Below are 19,158 nucleotides of genomic sequence, written 5' to 3'. Positions count from 1 at the left end.
GCTTGACAAATAAAATAAAATAAAATAAATAAATAAAATTAAATCCATCCGGCTTCCCGTCGGATTACCGGAAGTATTGCAGTTGCTAGGCTGCAAGTTGCGAGGCAACTGCGTCGCGTCCTTCTCGGCTTTGCCTGCTTCCAAGATGGGGGACAACGAGGGGGAAGTTTTGCGGGGGACTTTCCCCAACCTCATGGCTGAAGGAACCATGCTTAGCCGGCGCGGGGAGCTCAGCAAAGCTCTGTCCTACTTCACTTACGTGAGCATTCTCCATGTGGATAGTCGGAGAAGTCGCTAGTGGGACGGGGAGAAATGAGCCTGCCTTCTAAGCAGGAAGGCATCGGAGAGCCGAGAGCCGGGGAGGGTTTAATATTGGAGCGAGAATCCCACGAAGGGCTGTTGCAAAAGCCTTGTGTTGAACTCCTCCCTACAGCAAAGCTGCACCGAGACAGGCCTCAGGTTATCCGGGGGCTTGTCTCAGGGTCACCCGAGTAGCCAGATCAGGTCCCCAGATGTGAGGGGCGAAGCTCTATGCAGTGAGGATTGACCGGGGAATGCTACAGCAGTGGGGCATTGTATCTGGAATGAGGTAATGCATCAGGCTGCTGCTTCCTTTAGGCTCCAATAATTACCAGGAGCAGCAAAAAGTTAGAATTTTCTGCCTGCCTTTACCGCATTCTGGCCAGATATTTGTCATTTAGATATGCTCTCCAAATAGAGGAGGCAGCGAGGAGAGGTTCAGTCCCCAGGATCCTACAAGTTTTCAAAGCTGGTAATAATTAATAGCAACAAACGAAACTTCCTGTTTATTTTCCATTTGGTTCTGTGCTCCCCCTTATCTTTGAGTTGACATTTTCTCATCAGTTAATATGCATGTTGCAGCACTACTATGTTTCCTTTATTATTAGAGCTTCTGTCTGCAAACGCAAAAGGAGGAAAAGGATGGAAGAAGAAAAAAATGGAAAGTATTTTTGGGGCACTTACATCAAGAATAGAATACTTAAGACAGAGTGTATAGATGCTGCAGAGAACATGGTCACAACATCCAGAGTTTAGCAATTATAACAACAGAATGCAGCTTATAAATTATATAATACAATTTACGCATAAGAAAAATATATCCCCAATTTCATCAGAGAAATAATGGGTATGAAATGCTCAGCTTGTAGCAGTGATAATATGAGGGAGATTGAAAACAATTATTTCTATGGGTTAGGCCTTACAGCTTCAACCTGGGGATAGGAACTGCCTTGTTGCCCGTTCAAAATGTTACTTGAGACTGGGAGATACACAAAATGCCCTAAAAGATGCAGAAGCCTCTCTGACTGCTGACAAAGAATTTACTAAGGTAAGCAGAAATATCTCTTCCAAATCTAGGAGATTTCAAATTTGTCATTTATCTAGTTTGATGTTTGAAGGAAGTTATGTTTTTTTCCCTCAATTCCAAAAAAATTAATAGGTTAGAAAATCATATTGAAAGCAATGCAAATTAGAAGTGCAAAGGGATAAACTGGAAGATAGTTTCTTCAAAAGAACTAAGTAAATAAAACAGTATAAACCTGGCAATGGAGGAGAGAAAGGTCTTAAGCATAAAACATATCAGGAAAGACTTAATGAACTCAATCTGTATAGTCTGGAGGACAGAAGGGAAAGGGGGGACATGATCGAAACATTTAAATATGTTAAAGGGTTAAATAAGGTTCAGGAGGGAAGTGTTTTTAATAGGAAAGTGAGCACAAGAACAAGGGGGCACAATCTGAGGTTAGTTGGGGGAAAGATCAAAAGCAACATGAGAAAATATTATTTCACTGAAAGAGTAGTAGATCCTTGGAACAAACTTCCAGCAGACGTGGTTGGTAAATCCACAGTAACTGAATTTAAACATGCCTGGGATAAACATATATCCATCCTAAGATAAAACACAGGAAATAGTATAAGGGCAGACTAGATGGACCATGAGGTCTTTTTCTGCCGTCAGTCTTCTATGTTTCTATGTTTCTTGGACTGTGCTCAAATTCCAGTTGGTCACATCTGACAAATCCAGTTGTTCTTTTCTCAGTCCAATAGTTTTACTTCTGTTACAGGGATTGTATCAAAAAGCAGAAGCCTTGTATACCATGGGAGATTTTGAATTTGCTTTGGTCTTTTATCATCGAGGGCACAAGCTCCGCCCTGATTTGCAGAAATTCAGACTAGGTATTCAAAAGTCCAAAGAAGCAATTGAAAATTCAGTTGGAAGTAAGCAGTATAATTTTCTTTGATATAAGGTTACTTTATTTTATCTGTCACACATTACGTAAACTTGAATGAGATAGAAAACATATGGAAAAAAACAGTCAAGTATTGTGCTGTGTGAGGACTATATGTAATACTGTACATGGTCTTCACTTCTGAAAAAAGTAAAAAAAACAAAGAATTCATTTTGTTCATTTCAAAACCAAATAAAATATTAATTAAGCCTTTAAGAATAACTTCTTTTGCAATTGAAAGTTTTTTTACAGCCCATCTCATTATTATTTCTCATATTTCTAAAGGAAACAAATGGAATATTTTCCAAATATTTTTGAAAAGATTCTGATTCAATCTTCAGTTTGATAGAGTTATTTTCTTTCAGGAACACAAGGGATCATACATAGTGTTTCCTCCTCCCAATTTTTCTCTAAACTAACAATCTTTTGAATAAAGTGACTGAGAGACAGTAATTGACCCAAAATCATCCCCTGAATTTTCATGATAGAGGGTAGATTTTAAGCAGGATATAACCAATCTTAATTCAATATTGCATTATTCACTGGCTTGTACACTACTCATCCCGATAAGGCAATGATATATTAAGGAAAGTACATAGGAGAAATAAAATATAATATGCCATTACACAAAAGTTTGAAATATTTTGTGATATTTTAAGCTATGTCTTTTTGGGAAAAAAAAACATTGATAAAAGGAAAGTAAATTACCAGAGAGTTGAAATCTGTGTGTGTTGACTTCTACTTGCTATAGATGCTTTGTAGGGCCTTCCTGATCTCTTGATACTTTCTCTATCTGTAGGTCCATCATCCGTGAGACTGGAGAATAGAGCGGACCTCTGCTTTCTGAGTCGCCAGGCAGAGGTATAGTCTCTCAAGTTTTTCCAAAGTGATTATTTTGTGCCTCTTCTAGGAGTAAATTGAAAACAATGGAATGAAATAACTTCACTTTTTACTTGTTTCTGCATAAGATATTTGATCAGTTATTTTTTTTGAGCCACTTGATCTCTCCTGAAGGCAAACAATTTCCTAAGTGTTTGATACTAGTAATGATGCCGAGGGTATATTCTAGACAGACTATAGTAGTCTATTTTACTATATTTGATCAAAAATATATAATATTCCATTATTCATTCTCTCAGCTTGGCACGGCAGGTCTGATAAGAATAACAAATGCAACCACAAATGCAGCAAAAACCAGTGTTTAATTCTATCAACCAGACCTGAGCCTCAGAAGGAAGCAAGCTGGCCTTAAAGATGTCCATGTAAAGCCAGTGCTCTGAGCTCTGCCTTCCAGCGTTGGTTTTAAAATGTGCACTCCCCCTCTCAATTTCCTGAGAATCTCATCTCCCCACCAGCCACCATCCTGCCCAACAACCATGGTTCCGGTGGCTAATTAACTTCACAGCTGTCAGTGCTATTCCTGCACAGTGCCAAAAAACAGGCTTCTGCATATGCGCAGGAGCAAAAACAGCCTCTCTGTGTGTGCAGAAGCCAAAAACAAGATGGCAGTGCCCACAGACCAGCATTGACAGAACCGGCTCCATGACATTATTATCGATTTACTAACGGTTCTAAAGAACTGGTTAGAACTGATAGGAACCCACCTCTGCAACAATGTCCGAACAGAAGATCATGGAAATAATAATCACACACAATAATAATCGTGCTAATGATCGTTCACTATGCCTAGATGAATGTTCCAGTCATATTTTTAAATTCCCTTCATTTAAATTGGATTTGTTAAGTGCTAAATATTTATCTATTTCTGTTTATACTTGCCAACAGTTTAATTAACTTCATATGCATTAGCTAAGCACCCAGAGAAAACCTTCTAAAACAGAAGAGCATCGTCATTGTCCAAATTGTTTTGGAGGAAGTTGCATAGTAAAGTACTTGAATGTGTAAGACAAGGTCTTCTGTGTTTACACTTCATAGCCTGAATCACCATGCTATATGAGAGCATGGATTGACATAATTCTTGAATTTTTAATCATATTATCCCAAACTTCTCAAGTTATGGAAACCCTCTTTCCATCTGAGTCTGAAATGTTCAGTTGTTTTAATCTATGCTCCTGGATCTGTTCAGTTTGAAAGATAGCTTTGCTATCTTCCAGGGCTCTTTTTTTGTTTCTTTCTGAAGAATTAATGCTTCAGAGAATGGAGAAGTCTAAAAAAATGACCTTGTAAAGTATGTTTTTCTTTTCTTATGACAGAGTAAAAAAGCAAAGCAGAAACTCCAAATAAAAAAGGATGCAAAGTACTTAAGTAAACAACAGGCCCCCGTGAGGAATGAGAGGATGGAAAGGCAGCTCCTGGGAGAGCTCTATGTTGACAAGGCTTTTCTGGAAAAACTGCTCAAGGATGAAGGTTTTAATTTAATGCATTTGTATAGAGTGGGGCCTGGGAACCTCAAAACCACACACCTCATTAGATTGCCTGCCCCTGTAAAATTGACTTTTTCAGGAAAGCAATTTCTTGTCTAGGTTAATAGTCTTTTCTGCAATGTGCACTACTAAAATTGTTCCATAGTTAAAGCACATACAAATGCAAAAGCTTGCTAGTGAAGTACATTTTAACACATTTCAGAATCCTCTACAATATGCAATTTCCATAATGAACAAGTCCATGAAAAAATTATTGAAGGGAGAGAACTTGGCTGTTATGTGGCTCTGTGAGATTACCTTCAGATAGAGCTTTCTCGTATTGGTAGGCTCAAACAGAGGGGCTCAAACACCAGTCACACACTTCGATTCTTTTCTTCTAAATCTGACTTGAGGCAAGCAATAGTTATTTCATCTTCACAAGTGAATTATAATTATATTTTCTGAAAAATCCTGATTTTCCTGGTTTATTTCAAAATAGAAATAGAAAAGGATGAAGGTAAATGAAGCACAAAAAGTGCTTCAAAAAATGAAGAAGGAAAGAAAATGTATGATCCCTTAGTTTCTTACTGCATTACTCAGAACTTCCTATTATATCTGACTTGATTCTGTACTTTTTTTCCTATTGTTTTAAGATTGTCTATTAGGTATGTTAATGCTACATATCAGCATTAGGACAGGTTCTTTGACGAAGTTGGGCTCATTAGTTGCATTAAACCATAAAGTGATTTGGTTTTAGTACTGCACAATGTTTTTGTCCAGCATTATAACCTAATATAACCATCGACTAAACAATGTCATTTGGCGGGACCTAGGAGAAGAGCCTTCTCTGTGGCGGCCCCGACCCTCTGGAACCAGCTCCCCCCAGATATCAGAGTTGCCCCCACCCTCCTTGCCTTTCGCAAGCTCCTTAAAACCCACCTCTGTCATCAGGCATGGGGGAACTGAATTTTTTTCCCCTTCCCCCTAGGCTTACAGAATTTATACATGGTATGCTTGTTTGTATGATTGGTCTCTTAAATTGGGGTTTTTAGATTATTTTTTAATATTAGATTTGTTACATTGTCTTTTTTATTGTTAGCCGCCCCGAGTCTTTGGAGAGGGGCGGCATACAAATCTAAACAAACAAACAAACAAACAAACAAACAAACAAACAAACCTGCAAACTGTAGTGTAAGATGTAGCATTATTTCTGAACCAGGCAATTATATTTAATCTTTAACATCTCCCATGGAAAACATATGTTATTGGTAGCAGACTTAGCGAAATCACTGTAAACTAATGCTAGATAAATTGGATAAGCAATACTTGATTCATCATCCTTGCCTGATGAAGTGTTCTAGATAATTTGAAAACCCCCACATTTTTATAGATTCTGAGGCAGCGGCTAGATATGTTAAACTTTTGGTCTCATGATTCTTAGTTGGTATTTCTTAGTTGGTATACATGTTGGCTGATACATTGTCTCTGCTCAGGAAGAGACACAAATAACATACCAGAGGTCAGTTTTATTTCAAGAGAAAGATTAGCTCATATGATAAACCTGTAATATTGATTTAGTTAAACAATGACTTTACTTCAAACATTTTGAGTTGGTATCTACATGGATTTCTGCTTTGGTTATTTGTATTTCAATAGCATTTTTGCTTGAATAATTTAAAAAGTGACTGAGATATTTTTCTAAGGAAATGTCTTTCTCTAAAAGGCTTCTTTCATCACGCTTACTTGTGGGGGGGAAACTGCATTTTCACCCACAGGTCTTTTTGTCCATTGACTTACAACAATTTATTTATGACCATTCAAAGTTACAACAGCAAAAAAAGTGGCTTATGGCTATTTTTCATATTTACGAGCGTTGTAGTATTCCCGTGATCATATGATCAACATTCGGATGTGTGCCAACTTACTCATTTTTGATGATTGCATTCTCCCAGCTTATGTAACCTTCATAACTCTTTTGCAACCTTCTAACAAGCAGGCACTGGGGAAGCCAGACTTATTTAACAGCCATGTTACTAACTAATCCACTGCAGTGATTCACTTAAGAACTGTGGCAAGAAAGATTGTAAAATGGGTTAAAACTCAGTTTACAACTGTCTATCTTAGCAACAGAAATGTTGGGCTCAATTGTGGTCATAAATCAAAGACAACTACTATATCAGCCTTTGGAAGTTTTTCTGTAAATAACCTCTCTTTCAGAAGTGCTGGAAAACATTTATAAAGGAAATCATATTTAAGAAGAGTAATTCTGAGTGAAGCAAATATAATATTTTAACACCAGCAGGATTGTCAGCTATAAAAAACTTATCTGTCTTGGATTAGGGCCCCTGGTGGAGCCAAGAGGCAAAAAAAAAAAAAGCTGTAATGTTCCTTCAATATACCAGGGTGACTCGACAAAAAAAATCACTCATAATCCTTCCCTGGTACAAGTTGATACAGGAGTTGAGCCTATAGCCTAATGGCTAAGACAAGGCAGAGGCACCGGGTTCAAATACCAGTAAAAATGGTGTGGCTACCTGATGAAGGCAAATAAACCTGAAATAGATCTATAGTAGTCTCCCTTCCTTTTCATTATCAGCAAAAATACGTTATATACATACATACATGTCACATGTTTTTGCTGAATTTGAAATATATATATATATATATATATATATATATATATATATATATATATATATATATTTGTTTTCGTAGATTTTCACGGGTATATGTATGTAGATTGTTCTGAGTTCGGGTTTTGCCCTGTGTAATATTTTGCATGTCTATGCAACGTTTCGGTGAAATCACATTCACCATCATCAGGCTGAAGTTTCAAGTTTCAAATTTCAGCCTGATGATGGTGAATGTGATTTCACTGAAACGTCGCATAGACATGCAAAATATTACACAGGGCAAAACCCGAACTCAGAACAATCTACATACATGCATACATACATACATACATACATACATACATACATACATACATACATATATATATATACACACAGTATCTATATCTATAAATCTATATCTATATCTCTAATATATAAAAATTATATATATCTTATCTACTCAATAATAACTAATCCTATTTTTACCTCTCGCTTTCTTGCAGAGTTGATCAAAAGTGTTACCAAGCAGGGAGTAACTGTTGGAGACTTACTTAATGAGGGTCTTTCCTACCTGGATACTCGTACTGATTTCTGGCAGCAGCAAAAACCTATTTATGCTCGGATCAGAGATCGCAGGCTTATGTTGAAAAGATGGACCCGAGATCAAAAGCGGAAGCCCTCTGAAGTGGCAAGATATATACTAAAGAGCATGGAGGACATTGACATACGTAGGTGGCTCAGATAACAGTTAGAATTTATTAATGGTATTGTTTGTGTGCTGACTCAAATAAAATAGTACTGCAATGTTTACAGAACAGGGATTTACCTAAGTAAGGAAATGCGCTTTCAGGATACTTCCAATTTGTTTTGGGGCAATTATTTGAAACAATATACTTTATGTAATATATATGTGATTTCTTAATGCATAGAATGTAATATTTTGGTACACAGAATATTTCTTACTAAAAAAAAGTCCTCAGCACCAATTAGTAAGTTCTTGGAGTGATACTTCTTGTTTTTCTGAGAACTACTGTCCTTCCCTGAAAATAAGACCCTGTCTTATATATTTTTAAACACTGAAATAAGTGCTTGGCCTTATTGCCATGCACTTAAAAGCCCAATTGGGCTTATTATAAGGGGATGTCTTATTTTGGAGGAAACAAGGTATTAAAATATTATCTCATTTAGCCTCAAGTTGATCTCCATCTAGTGGTAGCACATCATATATATAGATTTATGTAGTCAAATCCGTTTTACTGTTTAAAGAAGAGCTCTAAAAATTGATTTTTTTGGGGGGGGTGTGTGTGTAATATTTCTGCTAATAGCAGATTCCAAAATCTAGTTATTGGTATTATATGAACTTCTTTTGACATTTTCTGGCATTGTTTTGTGAGAGAATTACTTTTTTTGGACAGATGTGAAATGTATCCAGGCAAATTTAAGAATATAAGGGAAACTCAGCTGGTTAATCTATAATCTAGCATTCTCTATCACTCATTACTCTGCCAGGTTTGTTCATGAAGTTCTCATGCACGGACAGATTTGGGAGGGCTTTTTTAATTAGAAAAAGAAAAAAGAAAGATAAAAGAATAATACAATTTAATGCACAAATGCAATAAATGATTCATGCTTCATTATAATCCACATATAATCAAAAACTAAGCAATGCATGGAAATATCTAAGATTTTTCTTGCTGATATTTGAGCTATATTTCCTGATTTAGGAGTTATACAGGAGTCAACTTTAATGGCCATTTATTGTCCTGCCTTTATGAATGTATCTACCATGTTTTCCCGAAAATAAGACCCTGTCTTGTATTTTTTTGAACCCTGAAATAAGTGCTTGGCCTTATTGTTGTGCACTCAAAAGCCTGATTGGGCTTATTATCGGGGATGTCTTATTTTGGGGGAAACAGTTTATTTTTAATGTCACCTAAATCAGCTATTATGCTCAAACTGCTGAGAAAAATTAGAAAAATTGAGTATTTCATATGATTGTGCTGAATCTCTGTGCATTGTTTCAGTGCATACATGATTGATTAACATATTTGCTCATGCAGAGTTTTTTCTCCTAAGTGCTGACCAGTGGCTGTCCTGAAAGAAGTTGCCAGAAAGCTGAGCAAGTTCTGAAAAAAATCCAGAGCTGGTCCGATGATGAAATCCCCAACAGGAGTGAGCTGGTTGGAAATCTTTACAGCTGCATTGGAAATGCTTACATTGAGATGGGGAATATGATGGCAGCTTTGCAGAGCCACCGGCTAGATTTGGACATTGCCAAAGAAAAGTAGGAAAAAAGCAATCACTCAGTTTTTGTCTTTTGTGGGAAAAGCAAAATTACCCAGGGGATTAAGATACTGTATGTTAGCTTGTTAATGATTAGAAAACCATGTGTGATTAACATATCAGTGTATTTATTTATTTATTAGTTGGACTTGTATGCCGCCCCTCTCCGGAGACTCGGGGCGGCTCACAACAAGTAAAAACAGTCACAACAATCCAATTAATTAAAATATTTAACGATTTAAGAAAACCCCATGTAATAGCAAACACACACACAAGCATACCATGTATAATTAACATGCCCAGGGGAGATGTTTAGTTTCCCCATGCCTGACGGCAAAGGTGAGTCTTAAGGAATTTTCGGAAGGCAGGAAGAGTAGGGGCAGTTCTAATCTCCGGGGGGAGTTGGTTCCAGAGAGCCGGCGCCGCCACAGAGAAGGCTCTTCCCCTGGGACCCGCCAACCGGCATTGTTTAGTTGACGGGACCCGGAGAAGGCCCACTCTGTGGGACCTAATCGGTCGCTGGGATTCGTGCGGCAGGAGGCGGTCTCCTGAGCTCCTTGGAGGAAAGTTTCCATTGCTAGACAAGTCTGTCCTGTCTTACTTCCCTACAGTATCTACTATCTTGAGTGTAGAGGTATTTGCAGTGAAGTTGTTAAGAAAGATAAAAAATAGCTGGAGTTTTCCACCGTACTACTCATTTTCAATTGCTGAGGCCCTTTAGTCACATTTTATGATTTAAGGACTCTAATGTCAAAATTTATAATAAACCTATAGTTTCAAGATAATAATTTTACTGAATTAAATTATTTTTGCTGAGATTTCACTTTCCAATAATTAAAAATATTCGCCATTAGCTATTAAAAAAGTTGAATTGCTATCCTTGCCATATTTCTCTCTTAAATATTAGAGAGAGAGAAAATAAATATGTTCTTAACAAATAATTTAAAAAATGATCCATATCATGTAATTGTTTCTTTTACTATTTTTTAAAAATCAGTTTTTGATGTAATTGATTTGTTCTTATAATACTTTAAACAGCAGCATAATATTCGAAGTCAGATCTGCTGCTTTGCTGGGGTCCTTTGCACTGTTTAAAACAGAGGTAGACAACTTTGGCAGAAGCAGAAAAGAGACCCATTTTTCAGAGAAAAACTATATTTTGAGCAATGATCAGCATAGCATGAAAATACAGTAAAGTACAATACATTCACCATATAAAATTAATAAGGGTAACTAAATACAATGTAAAGTTATAAATCTATAAAAACAAATTCAATTAAATCTATACAGGTAGTCCTCAGAATACATCCAGGCACTTAATGCCCATTCAGAGTTATGACAGAACCCACAAAAACTTAATATGATTCTGTTTCAAAGTTATGGTGGCTGCAGTGCCCCAGCGGTCATTCATCCTTATGACCAACTCCAAGGATCCCACCCCTTCATGTCTCTCCCCCCATCCTTTCCTGACTGAATCCTGCTGCCATTTTCAATTTTTCAACAATTTCTTGCAGAACTGGTACCTGCTTTCTGAACTTTCTGCTCTGCTCTGCTCAGCTGTCCATTGAGCGATTGCAAATCTTTCCTGGCTCTTGCTAGGCTTTTGGAAAGCCAGCCGCCTGCATGCTGCAGGATGAGCTTCCCTAAGTTCTTCTCTTGCTTAAGTGCTGCCTTTAGGATACAACTTCTGCTGCAGCCATGTGTTGTAGCCGTTTTTTCTTTTGAGGTGGATTAAGCAAAGGAAACATTACTCCTCTCAATGTCCCGCTGAGGGAGCAGAGATCCTTTTCCCATAGAGGCTTGTTTGGAATCCTCTCTGGTATTGGAATAGGGTACTAGGATTAATCTAGCTGGGCTGTTCCTCCTATTGGAATATTTCTACTTTGAAAAGCCTATTGTTGCTTATCTGCCTTTGAACTCAACAAGGTGGCAAGCTTCCCAGGGCTTCTCTCACCCATGAGGTACCCCACGCTCGCTTAATGATCCATGCATTTGAATAATAATTGGAGAATACGGGTTGGGAGCCATTAAGTGAGACTGCCACCACTTGTCCATGATGGTTGTAAGTCAAGGGCTACCTGTAAACCTACCAATTTATCAATATAAAAACAAAATGTTATCCAGTTATATTAAGTAAGATGCAATAAAATATTGTATGTAACTTTTAATGTGTGGTAATGCAATAATAATAATAATAATAATAATAATAATAATAATAATAATAATTTATTAGATTTGTATGCCGCCCCTCTCCGAAGACTCGGGCTCTAGAGGCTTCACTGGAGCCTGGGGAAAATATTTAGTGGGCATATATTCTAATGGACAATTAAACAGATATTCCCTTTTGATATCTGCAAGCAATACAGCAATAATTGGAGAAATTCAAGAAGACTCTGCAGCAGTAATGCCAAAACTTTTTTTGAAGTGCTGAAAGCTCACGTGTGCGTGTGATAGCGCACACATGTATGCCCACAGCCATAATTCAATATCTCCACATGATCTGTCCCCTGTGCTTGCATGCACAATCCTATGCTCTACCCCACCTCCTACACATGAAACCCCCCCCCCCATTTCCTGACTTCGGGTGGGCCCAGTAGGCCCATTTTCCTCCCTCCCCAGGCTCTAGAGGCTTCACTGGAGCCTGGGGAAAATGAAAACAGCCTCCCCTGCCCCCGGGAGGTCCTCCAGAGGCCATAAATGGCCCATTTGACTTTCAATGGGCCCATTGGGCCCATTTTTACCCTTCCCCAGGCTCTAGAGGCTTCCCTAGCACCCCAGGAAGTTGAAAACGCCCTCCCAGAGCCTCCGCACAAACAAAAAACCAGCTGGCTGATATGCACATGTTCGCTGGAGCTGAACTAGGGCAATGGCTCATGTGCCAGAAGGCATGACTCTGCATGCCATTTGTGACACATGTGCCATAGGTTTGTCATCACGGCTATACAGTATCACTTCTCTCAGACAGTACTTATTAAAGATGAAATAAGTCTGAGTTCCCCAGACAATTTACTAACAGCATTTTTTTTTAGTCTGTAAGGGCAAAGTTACAAGATCAAAATATTGTGTTTGGAAGATGATGAGTATTTTCATAGGCATATAACACATTAAAAATAGGCAACATTGAGAAGTTTCCTCTGCTAAGTTTTGGAGATGTAAGTTGGGGCTGCAGAATGGAGGCAAAGGTCACAATCTTACTACAAATCATAATTTCCCACTCATGTTTTAAAGTATTGTACACACTCTACATTATTGCATAGAGATAACATTCAGGATTGGTGATATTTTTGAAATAGTGGGTGTTTTAGAAATAGTATCAGAACGTCTGCTTTTGCCTTTTTGCAGCAACCTGACTGATGCCATCTCCAGAGCCCTTGACAACATTGGTCGGGTATATGCCCGTATGGGCGAATTTCAAGAAGCCATTGACACGTAAGTGGAAGTCAAACAGTGATAAGACCTTTTGCCTTCTGCATTAATAGTCTTGATCATTTTGTCCTTTTTTAGCTTCACCTGATTATAAATAATCAAGGAGAGCAATATCAGTTAAAGAAAAGTAATGATATATTAATAGCTGCTAGAACTGATTTGTATAAATGATGGGAATCTGGGTTAGTAGGAACCTGTAGCTTCCAAATGCTATTCTATCATTGGGAGGAACAGAGATCCCCTCACTCAATCCAATGAATGACCCAAAGAATGGGAAGACACAGAAAAATGTAAAGCTGAAACTACTATATTAAGAAAATTTTATTATTATGGAAACTTGAAATTGTTCTTTTTTTCTGAAAACTGGCTTATCATACATGGATGCTAGTAACCAGCAGAAGACTTGAGGATAAGGATTTTTGTATAATCTCCACCGCTGACAAAAGCTAAGATTTGCCTCCTGAAGTCTTAACTGCCAAATCCCAACTATGACAAATATTAATCATCTCTCCTTTAGAGCTATAAGGCTTCACCATTTTAATTGCAATATCTAATCTCTGAATCTCAGGATCCATGCTTTGTAAAGTTGAGAGATGTGTAACAATTGTATAAAAATGGAAATCAGGGATTGAGTGCGAACTATACTATCAATGTACTGGACCTGGCAGAAGCTTTATGGGTGCCTAGAATAATATTTTTAAAGGCTATTTTTTTCCCTGTACATAAATCTTTACATTTGTTTTTTTGCAAAGCTGGGAAGAAAAGATTCCTCTTATGAAGAGTAATTTGGAAAAAACCTGGCTATTCCACGAAATTGGCAGATGCTACCTAGAACTCAACAAAGCAGCTGAAGCTCGAGACTATGGTGAAAAGTCCTTGCAGTGCGCAGAGGAAGAGGGAGATATTGAGTGGCAGCTCAATGGTGGGGTATTGGTGGCACAGGCACAGGGTAAGTTGCTTTGCATAAACTTTATACCCAAATTTTTATCTTTACTGGCTGAACTGGGTCTCTTTTACATTACATAGTTCCTTCTTCTTTTCTAATGAAAACCCACTTTTCATTATTTGCTATATAAGATAATCTCTACAGATATATTTAGTTTGTTGTGGTAGAAAAAATTGCCATATATTATTCAACCCAGCAACTTCAGTTAGCCAAGTTAGGGGCAATCATATACATGTTCACTATTAAAATACAGATGGATCCAACTCAGATTGCTGTTTAAAAATACAGGATTGCTTCTATGTCTTGAAAACAGTGATCTCTTAAACTTTAGAGATGAGAGTATGAAGGATGAAGGGAGACAGGTAAACACTTAATCAACTACTTTTAATTTCTTCATTCAAAAAAATTGAATTAATGAACTCTGTTGTTATACAAAAGCATAAAATCATCATTGATATTAAAAACTAAATCCTGGGCAGTAAAAACTGTAGTATCTTATTTCCTGCATTGTACACAATAATAGTTTGGAAATGTGTCACATGAACACTACATGTTTAAGTATTTCTTTATCTATTCACAGTGAAACTGGAGGATTTTCAGTCTGCAGTTACATACTTTGAAAAGGCTCTAGAGAAGGCAAAACGTATCCACAATGATGCAGCTCAGCAAGCAATCATCATTGTAAGTAATACAAAAATAGAAGCTGGGGGAAAAATGAAAGAATTATTAGGACCAATGATTTATTTTCATGATAAGTTGATAAAATAAATTGGGACTTTCCAAAGTGCAACTTATGGCTGCTCTGAGTTTGAGAAAATAAAATAGTACATGACATGTAATGCTCCTGTTTGGGAGGATAGTAAATCTAGAAGATCACAGGAGGCATGAGGAAAAACTATTATGAAATCAAGAACATCCTTCCATTGATACTACAGTGCTACAATATCTTCAATTCTAAAAATGGAAGTAAATGCAGAACTAGCTTTAATAGAGAATTAGTTATACAGATAGTCTTCAAATTACAACAGTTAGTTTAAATGACCCTTCGAAGTTGAATGGCACTGAAAAAACTTAAGATAATTTTTTATACTTAGGATTGTTGCAGCCAGTGAAGGACTACTGAATTTTTTACTACCACACTGTGGATGTGGCTTATGCAGGAAGCCCTGCATTTTCTTTCAACATCTTTCAGTGCAAATTGGGTGCTTTGGGGTGGAGCTCCATTTTCGCTACCCCGCTGCGTCGTCCCCCCCCCCCCCCGTCTGGGCAGTAGCCCACCCCTGGTTGCAGCATTCCCAAGTGATTTACATAACTAGGTTTGAATTACAAATGTGAATTTCCTTGTGTCACTGTCTTTAAAGAAACAAGAGCATTCCAACTCCAATGTCTCTGCTTTTCCTGGTTAATCATATTTTACAAGTACATATATTGATGAAATTGCTTCAGTGTGTAAATTGAACACTAATGAAACTAAATGTGCCAGGAGAGTATCTCCTAAAACTTTTCTGAAGATTTATATAGCATTTAGACTATATTTTTTACCAGGCTCTGGATGAAGCCAACAAGGGGTTCATCAAAGAGTTGAAAGAAGAACAGAGAATTGAGAGGATGCGTGAATTGAAAGGTGGGTGTATGTACTAAGTTGATTACAGAATATTCCAGGCAAACATGTTTTGCCAGGGTTCCATTCCTCTCTTCCTCACTTTAGTCGATTGTGGAAGGATAGTAGAAACCAGCTTGATGGTCCTTCATTTATGAGGGTACTGTAGGGACTGATATTGTCCCCCCATTGCTAGCTTTTTAATATCTGTATGGCTATGGCTAGCTGACGAGAGCATAATAAGCTCGAAATAGACCTATACTAGTCCCCCTTCCTTTTCACTTATCAGCAAATCTCTCTGTCTCTCTCTTTCTCTCTCATTCTCTCTCTCTCTCTCTCACACGTTTTTTTCTGTCAAATTTCATTATCAGCAAAAATATGTTACACACACACACATAAACACACACGCATATATATCTACCTTCAATTGTGGGGAAAATGTTGTTGAAGTTTTTATCCTGGCGTCCAAATGGAAGGCAACAGCTCAGATTTAACCCAAGCAAATTGAGTTATTGGAATTCTCCTTAGGTGCCAAGTGATATCCTGGTTGAACAGGCACCACCTGTTCAGCTGCAGGTTTGTGACTGGGGGAGTTCTTCTAGACTCATGGCTTTTGCTTGAACAGAAAACTTTTAACCAACTTTAGTTTGTTTTCTTACCTGGTACAGGCAGGACTAATGATAGTAAATGATATTCCCACAGACTACTGCCAATGTTTTTTACATGGAACTCTATTTTGAAAACCAATATTAGACAACGCTGCTTCTCCATAGCAATTATGCAATTGTTTCTCCCTGCACACACATACACACAACGGTAGGTTTTATTAAAAATATAGGGTTTTTTGAAGAGTCTTCAATAACATCACTTGCATTTTCTTTTCTTACATTTTCTCTTCTACTTTGCTTTTGTTTGGGTCATTAGATCTTGGCCACATTTCCATAGCATAGCCTTTCTGAGATGACCAAAAGTCAGCTCTGGATTATAGAATAGATCAGCCTATTCAGCATATGAAATATGATTTCAAAACTGAATAAAAAGTGCCACGTTCCAAATTTTAAATCTAGAAACCACAGTATTAAAACTTGTGCAAGTACTGTTTGTAGCACACCATGATTCCTGTGGTCTCCTAACGAAAATAAAAAGCAATGAGAATGTGATAGCCATCAATTTAGTCATAACAAGAATGCTATTTTTTGAGCTGTATTTTGTAACACACATAGAATAAATGGGCAACAGTAAATCGTATTTCAGAATGTTCAGTTTAATTAAAAAGGTAATACATTATTAATCCTATTGTGTTGAATAGAAAATAAAGGATAAAATGTGCAAGTAGACAATTTTAATTAATAGTACAAAATCTCTGATAAGTCTTGTAAATAAACACTAAAAATGTATTAAATACATAATAATCACTTCTCAAAAAATCATGGGCAACATTAAATTTTGGATTGCAATGATTTTGGATTCTGTATTAAAAGTGAATGAAGAGACATTGCAGTTGCACAGAAAAGTTTGCCCTGTAGGTGGCAGCATTTCTCCAGTCTCTTATTCTTGGTTTGTTGGCAGCACTGCATTTTCTCTTCATTACTTTTCTAGAATGGTTGAGGATTGTTGAGTGGCCTCCTGTCTTTCTATTTCTGATAAATCAAGAATCTACATATCTTTATGCCCACCGTCAAAAAGCAATGGCATTATAGAAAGGCATTGCAGGGGAAAGTACAAAATAATACTATAGTTACCCTCAAAGTTCTAAATAGGAAATCAAAGGCCTTTGCTTTATATTCCCTTTACAATTGGATTCACTTTTGGGGGTTTTCCTTAGTAATCTTGCCTTTCCCATAGTTGTAAAATTGAAATATGTCTGAGAAGTCATAAAGCTGAGAGTAGAGATGGATATAAACATTGAAATTCTATTATTTCCCAGAGTTAGAAGGTGAAGAGGAGGAAGAAGAGGAAGAGGAGGAAGAGCGTAAAGGAGATAAAGATGATACAGAAGAAAAGGAGGAAGATGAAAAACCTGAATTTGAAGAAGTTAAATTGATATTACCCCAAGAAGGGGAAGAGGTACCTGTGCTTGAGAATGGGGAGATACAACAGATAGAAGAAGAACCCGATCAAGGAGAAACAGAAAAGAAAGAAGAAGAACAGGGACAGGAACAGGAACAGGAACAAGAACGGAAGCAGGAGCAGGAACAAGAACAAGAACGGGAGCAGGAGCAGGAACAGGAACAGGAACAGGGAGAAACAGGTGAAGAATCTGAGAAAGAATTAGAACCTGACTCAGAAAAACCGAGTGAAGAAACTCTAGAATAAGACTGGTGAAAATTGCTTTTGGTTATAATTTAGAAACTGTCTTCTTGTGATAATCCATTTTGCCTTACAATATTTTCTCCCCATATTATTGCTTGTGATGTTCAGACTACTAAATAAAACACAAATAAAATAATTAAGTGTATAATTTTATAAAGAGGTTGCAAGAATATAGGAAATATACTTCCATGTAGGACTCTTTTAAAAGTTTAACTAATTCAAATAAAGAGCAATATAATTCTGAGCATATTTCATTTTATATTTTTATATTGCTTTTCAATTAATAGCTCATTTATTTATTTATTCAATTTTTTAATTATTATTTTTTAAATTAAGATTAAATTAATTTTAGCTGCAAGACAGCTAACTGACTGAAGGATTCTCAAATCAGTTCACATTAAGTGGATCACAAGCTTATTTATTTATTTATTTATTGGATTTGTATGCCGCCCCTCTCCGGAGACTCCTAACAGACAGGAAGCAGCAGGTGAAGCTAGGCAAAATCACATCAGATATCTGTACAATTAGCACAGCCCCCGCCCAAGGCTGTGTATTCTCACCACTTCTCTACACCAATGACTGCATTTTAAGCGATTCATCTGTTAAACTACTGAAGTTTGCAGATGATACAACAGTGATTAGTCTCATTCGAGACAACGATGAAAGCGCATACAAATAGGAGGTTGAACAACTAGCCTTGTGGTGCAACTGGAATAATCTGGAACTAAACACACTCAAAATCGTAGAAATGGTGGTAGACTTTAGAAGAAACCCTCCCTTCCTACTACCTCTTATGATACTAGACAATACAGTGTCAACAACAGAGACCTTCAAATTTCTAGATTCTATCATATCTCAAGACCTAAAATAGTCACCTAGCATCAAAAATTTCATCAAAAAAGCACAACAAAGAAAGTTCTTTCTGCACCAACTGCCCAAGGAGCTGCTGATACAGTTCTACAGTGGAATAATTGAGTCGGACATCTGGACCTCTTACTGTCTGGTTTAGTTCTGCAACCCAACAAGACTTCAGAGGATAATCAGAATTGCAGAAAAAAACAATTACTGAAAACCTGCCTTCCATTGAGGACCTGTGTACTACATGAGTCAAAAAGAGGGCTGTGAAAATATTTATGGACTCCTCATATCCTGGACATAAATTGTTTCAACTTCTACCCTCAAAATGTTGCTATAGAACACTGCACACCAAGACAACTAGACATAGGAACAGTTTATTCCCAAACGCCATAATTCTGATAAGCAAATAATTCCCTCACCACTGTCAAACTATTCACAAAGGCTGCATTACTATTACTACTAGTTTTACTCGCATTCATATCACTCATCTTCTCCCACTTATGAC

The 19,158-nt window shown here is 37.2% G+C and overlaps 1 protein-coding gene across 1 annotated transcript; it reads left to right on the top strand.

Annotated features, from left to right (window-relative positions):
• The first annotated feature begins 86 nt into the window (after positions 1 to 86).
• ODAD4 (outer dynein arm docking complex subunit 4) lies at positions 87 to 18,039 on the top strand. Its single transcript, XM_070727038.1, has 12 exons — positions 87 to 259; positions 1,217 to 1,348; positions 2,085 to 2,238; positions 3,049 to 3,110; positions 4,463 to 4,616; positions 7,731 to 7,955; positions 9,304 to 9,511; positions 12,853 to 12,939; positions 13,689 to 13,885; positions 14,463 to 14,563; positions 15,428 to 15,506; positions 17,410 to 18,039. Exons 1-12 carry the CDS (start codon positions 146 to 148, stop codon positions 17,796 to 17,798), a joined length of 1,902 nt encoding a protein of 633 aa, XP_070583139.1. The 5' UTR covers positions 87 to 145; the 3' UTR covers positions 17,799 to 18,039.
• The last annotated feature ends 1,119 nt before the right edge of the window (positions 18,040 to 19,158 follow it).

Source organism: Erythrolamprus reginae, chromosome Z (genome assembly GCF_031021105.1).
Source record: "Erythrolamprus reginae isolate rEryReg1 chromosome Z, rEryReg1.hap1, whole genome shotgun sequence".
NCBI lineage: Eukaryota > Metazoa > Chordata > Lepidosauria > Squamata > Dipsadidae > Erythrolamprus > Erythrolamprus reginae.
This window is presented reverse-complemented; position numbering and strand designations above follow the sequence as displayed.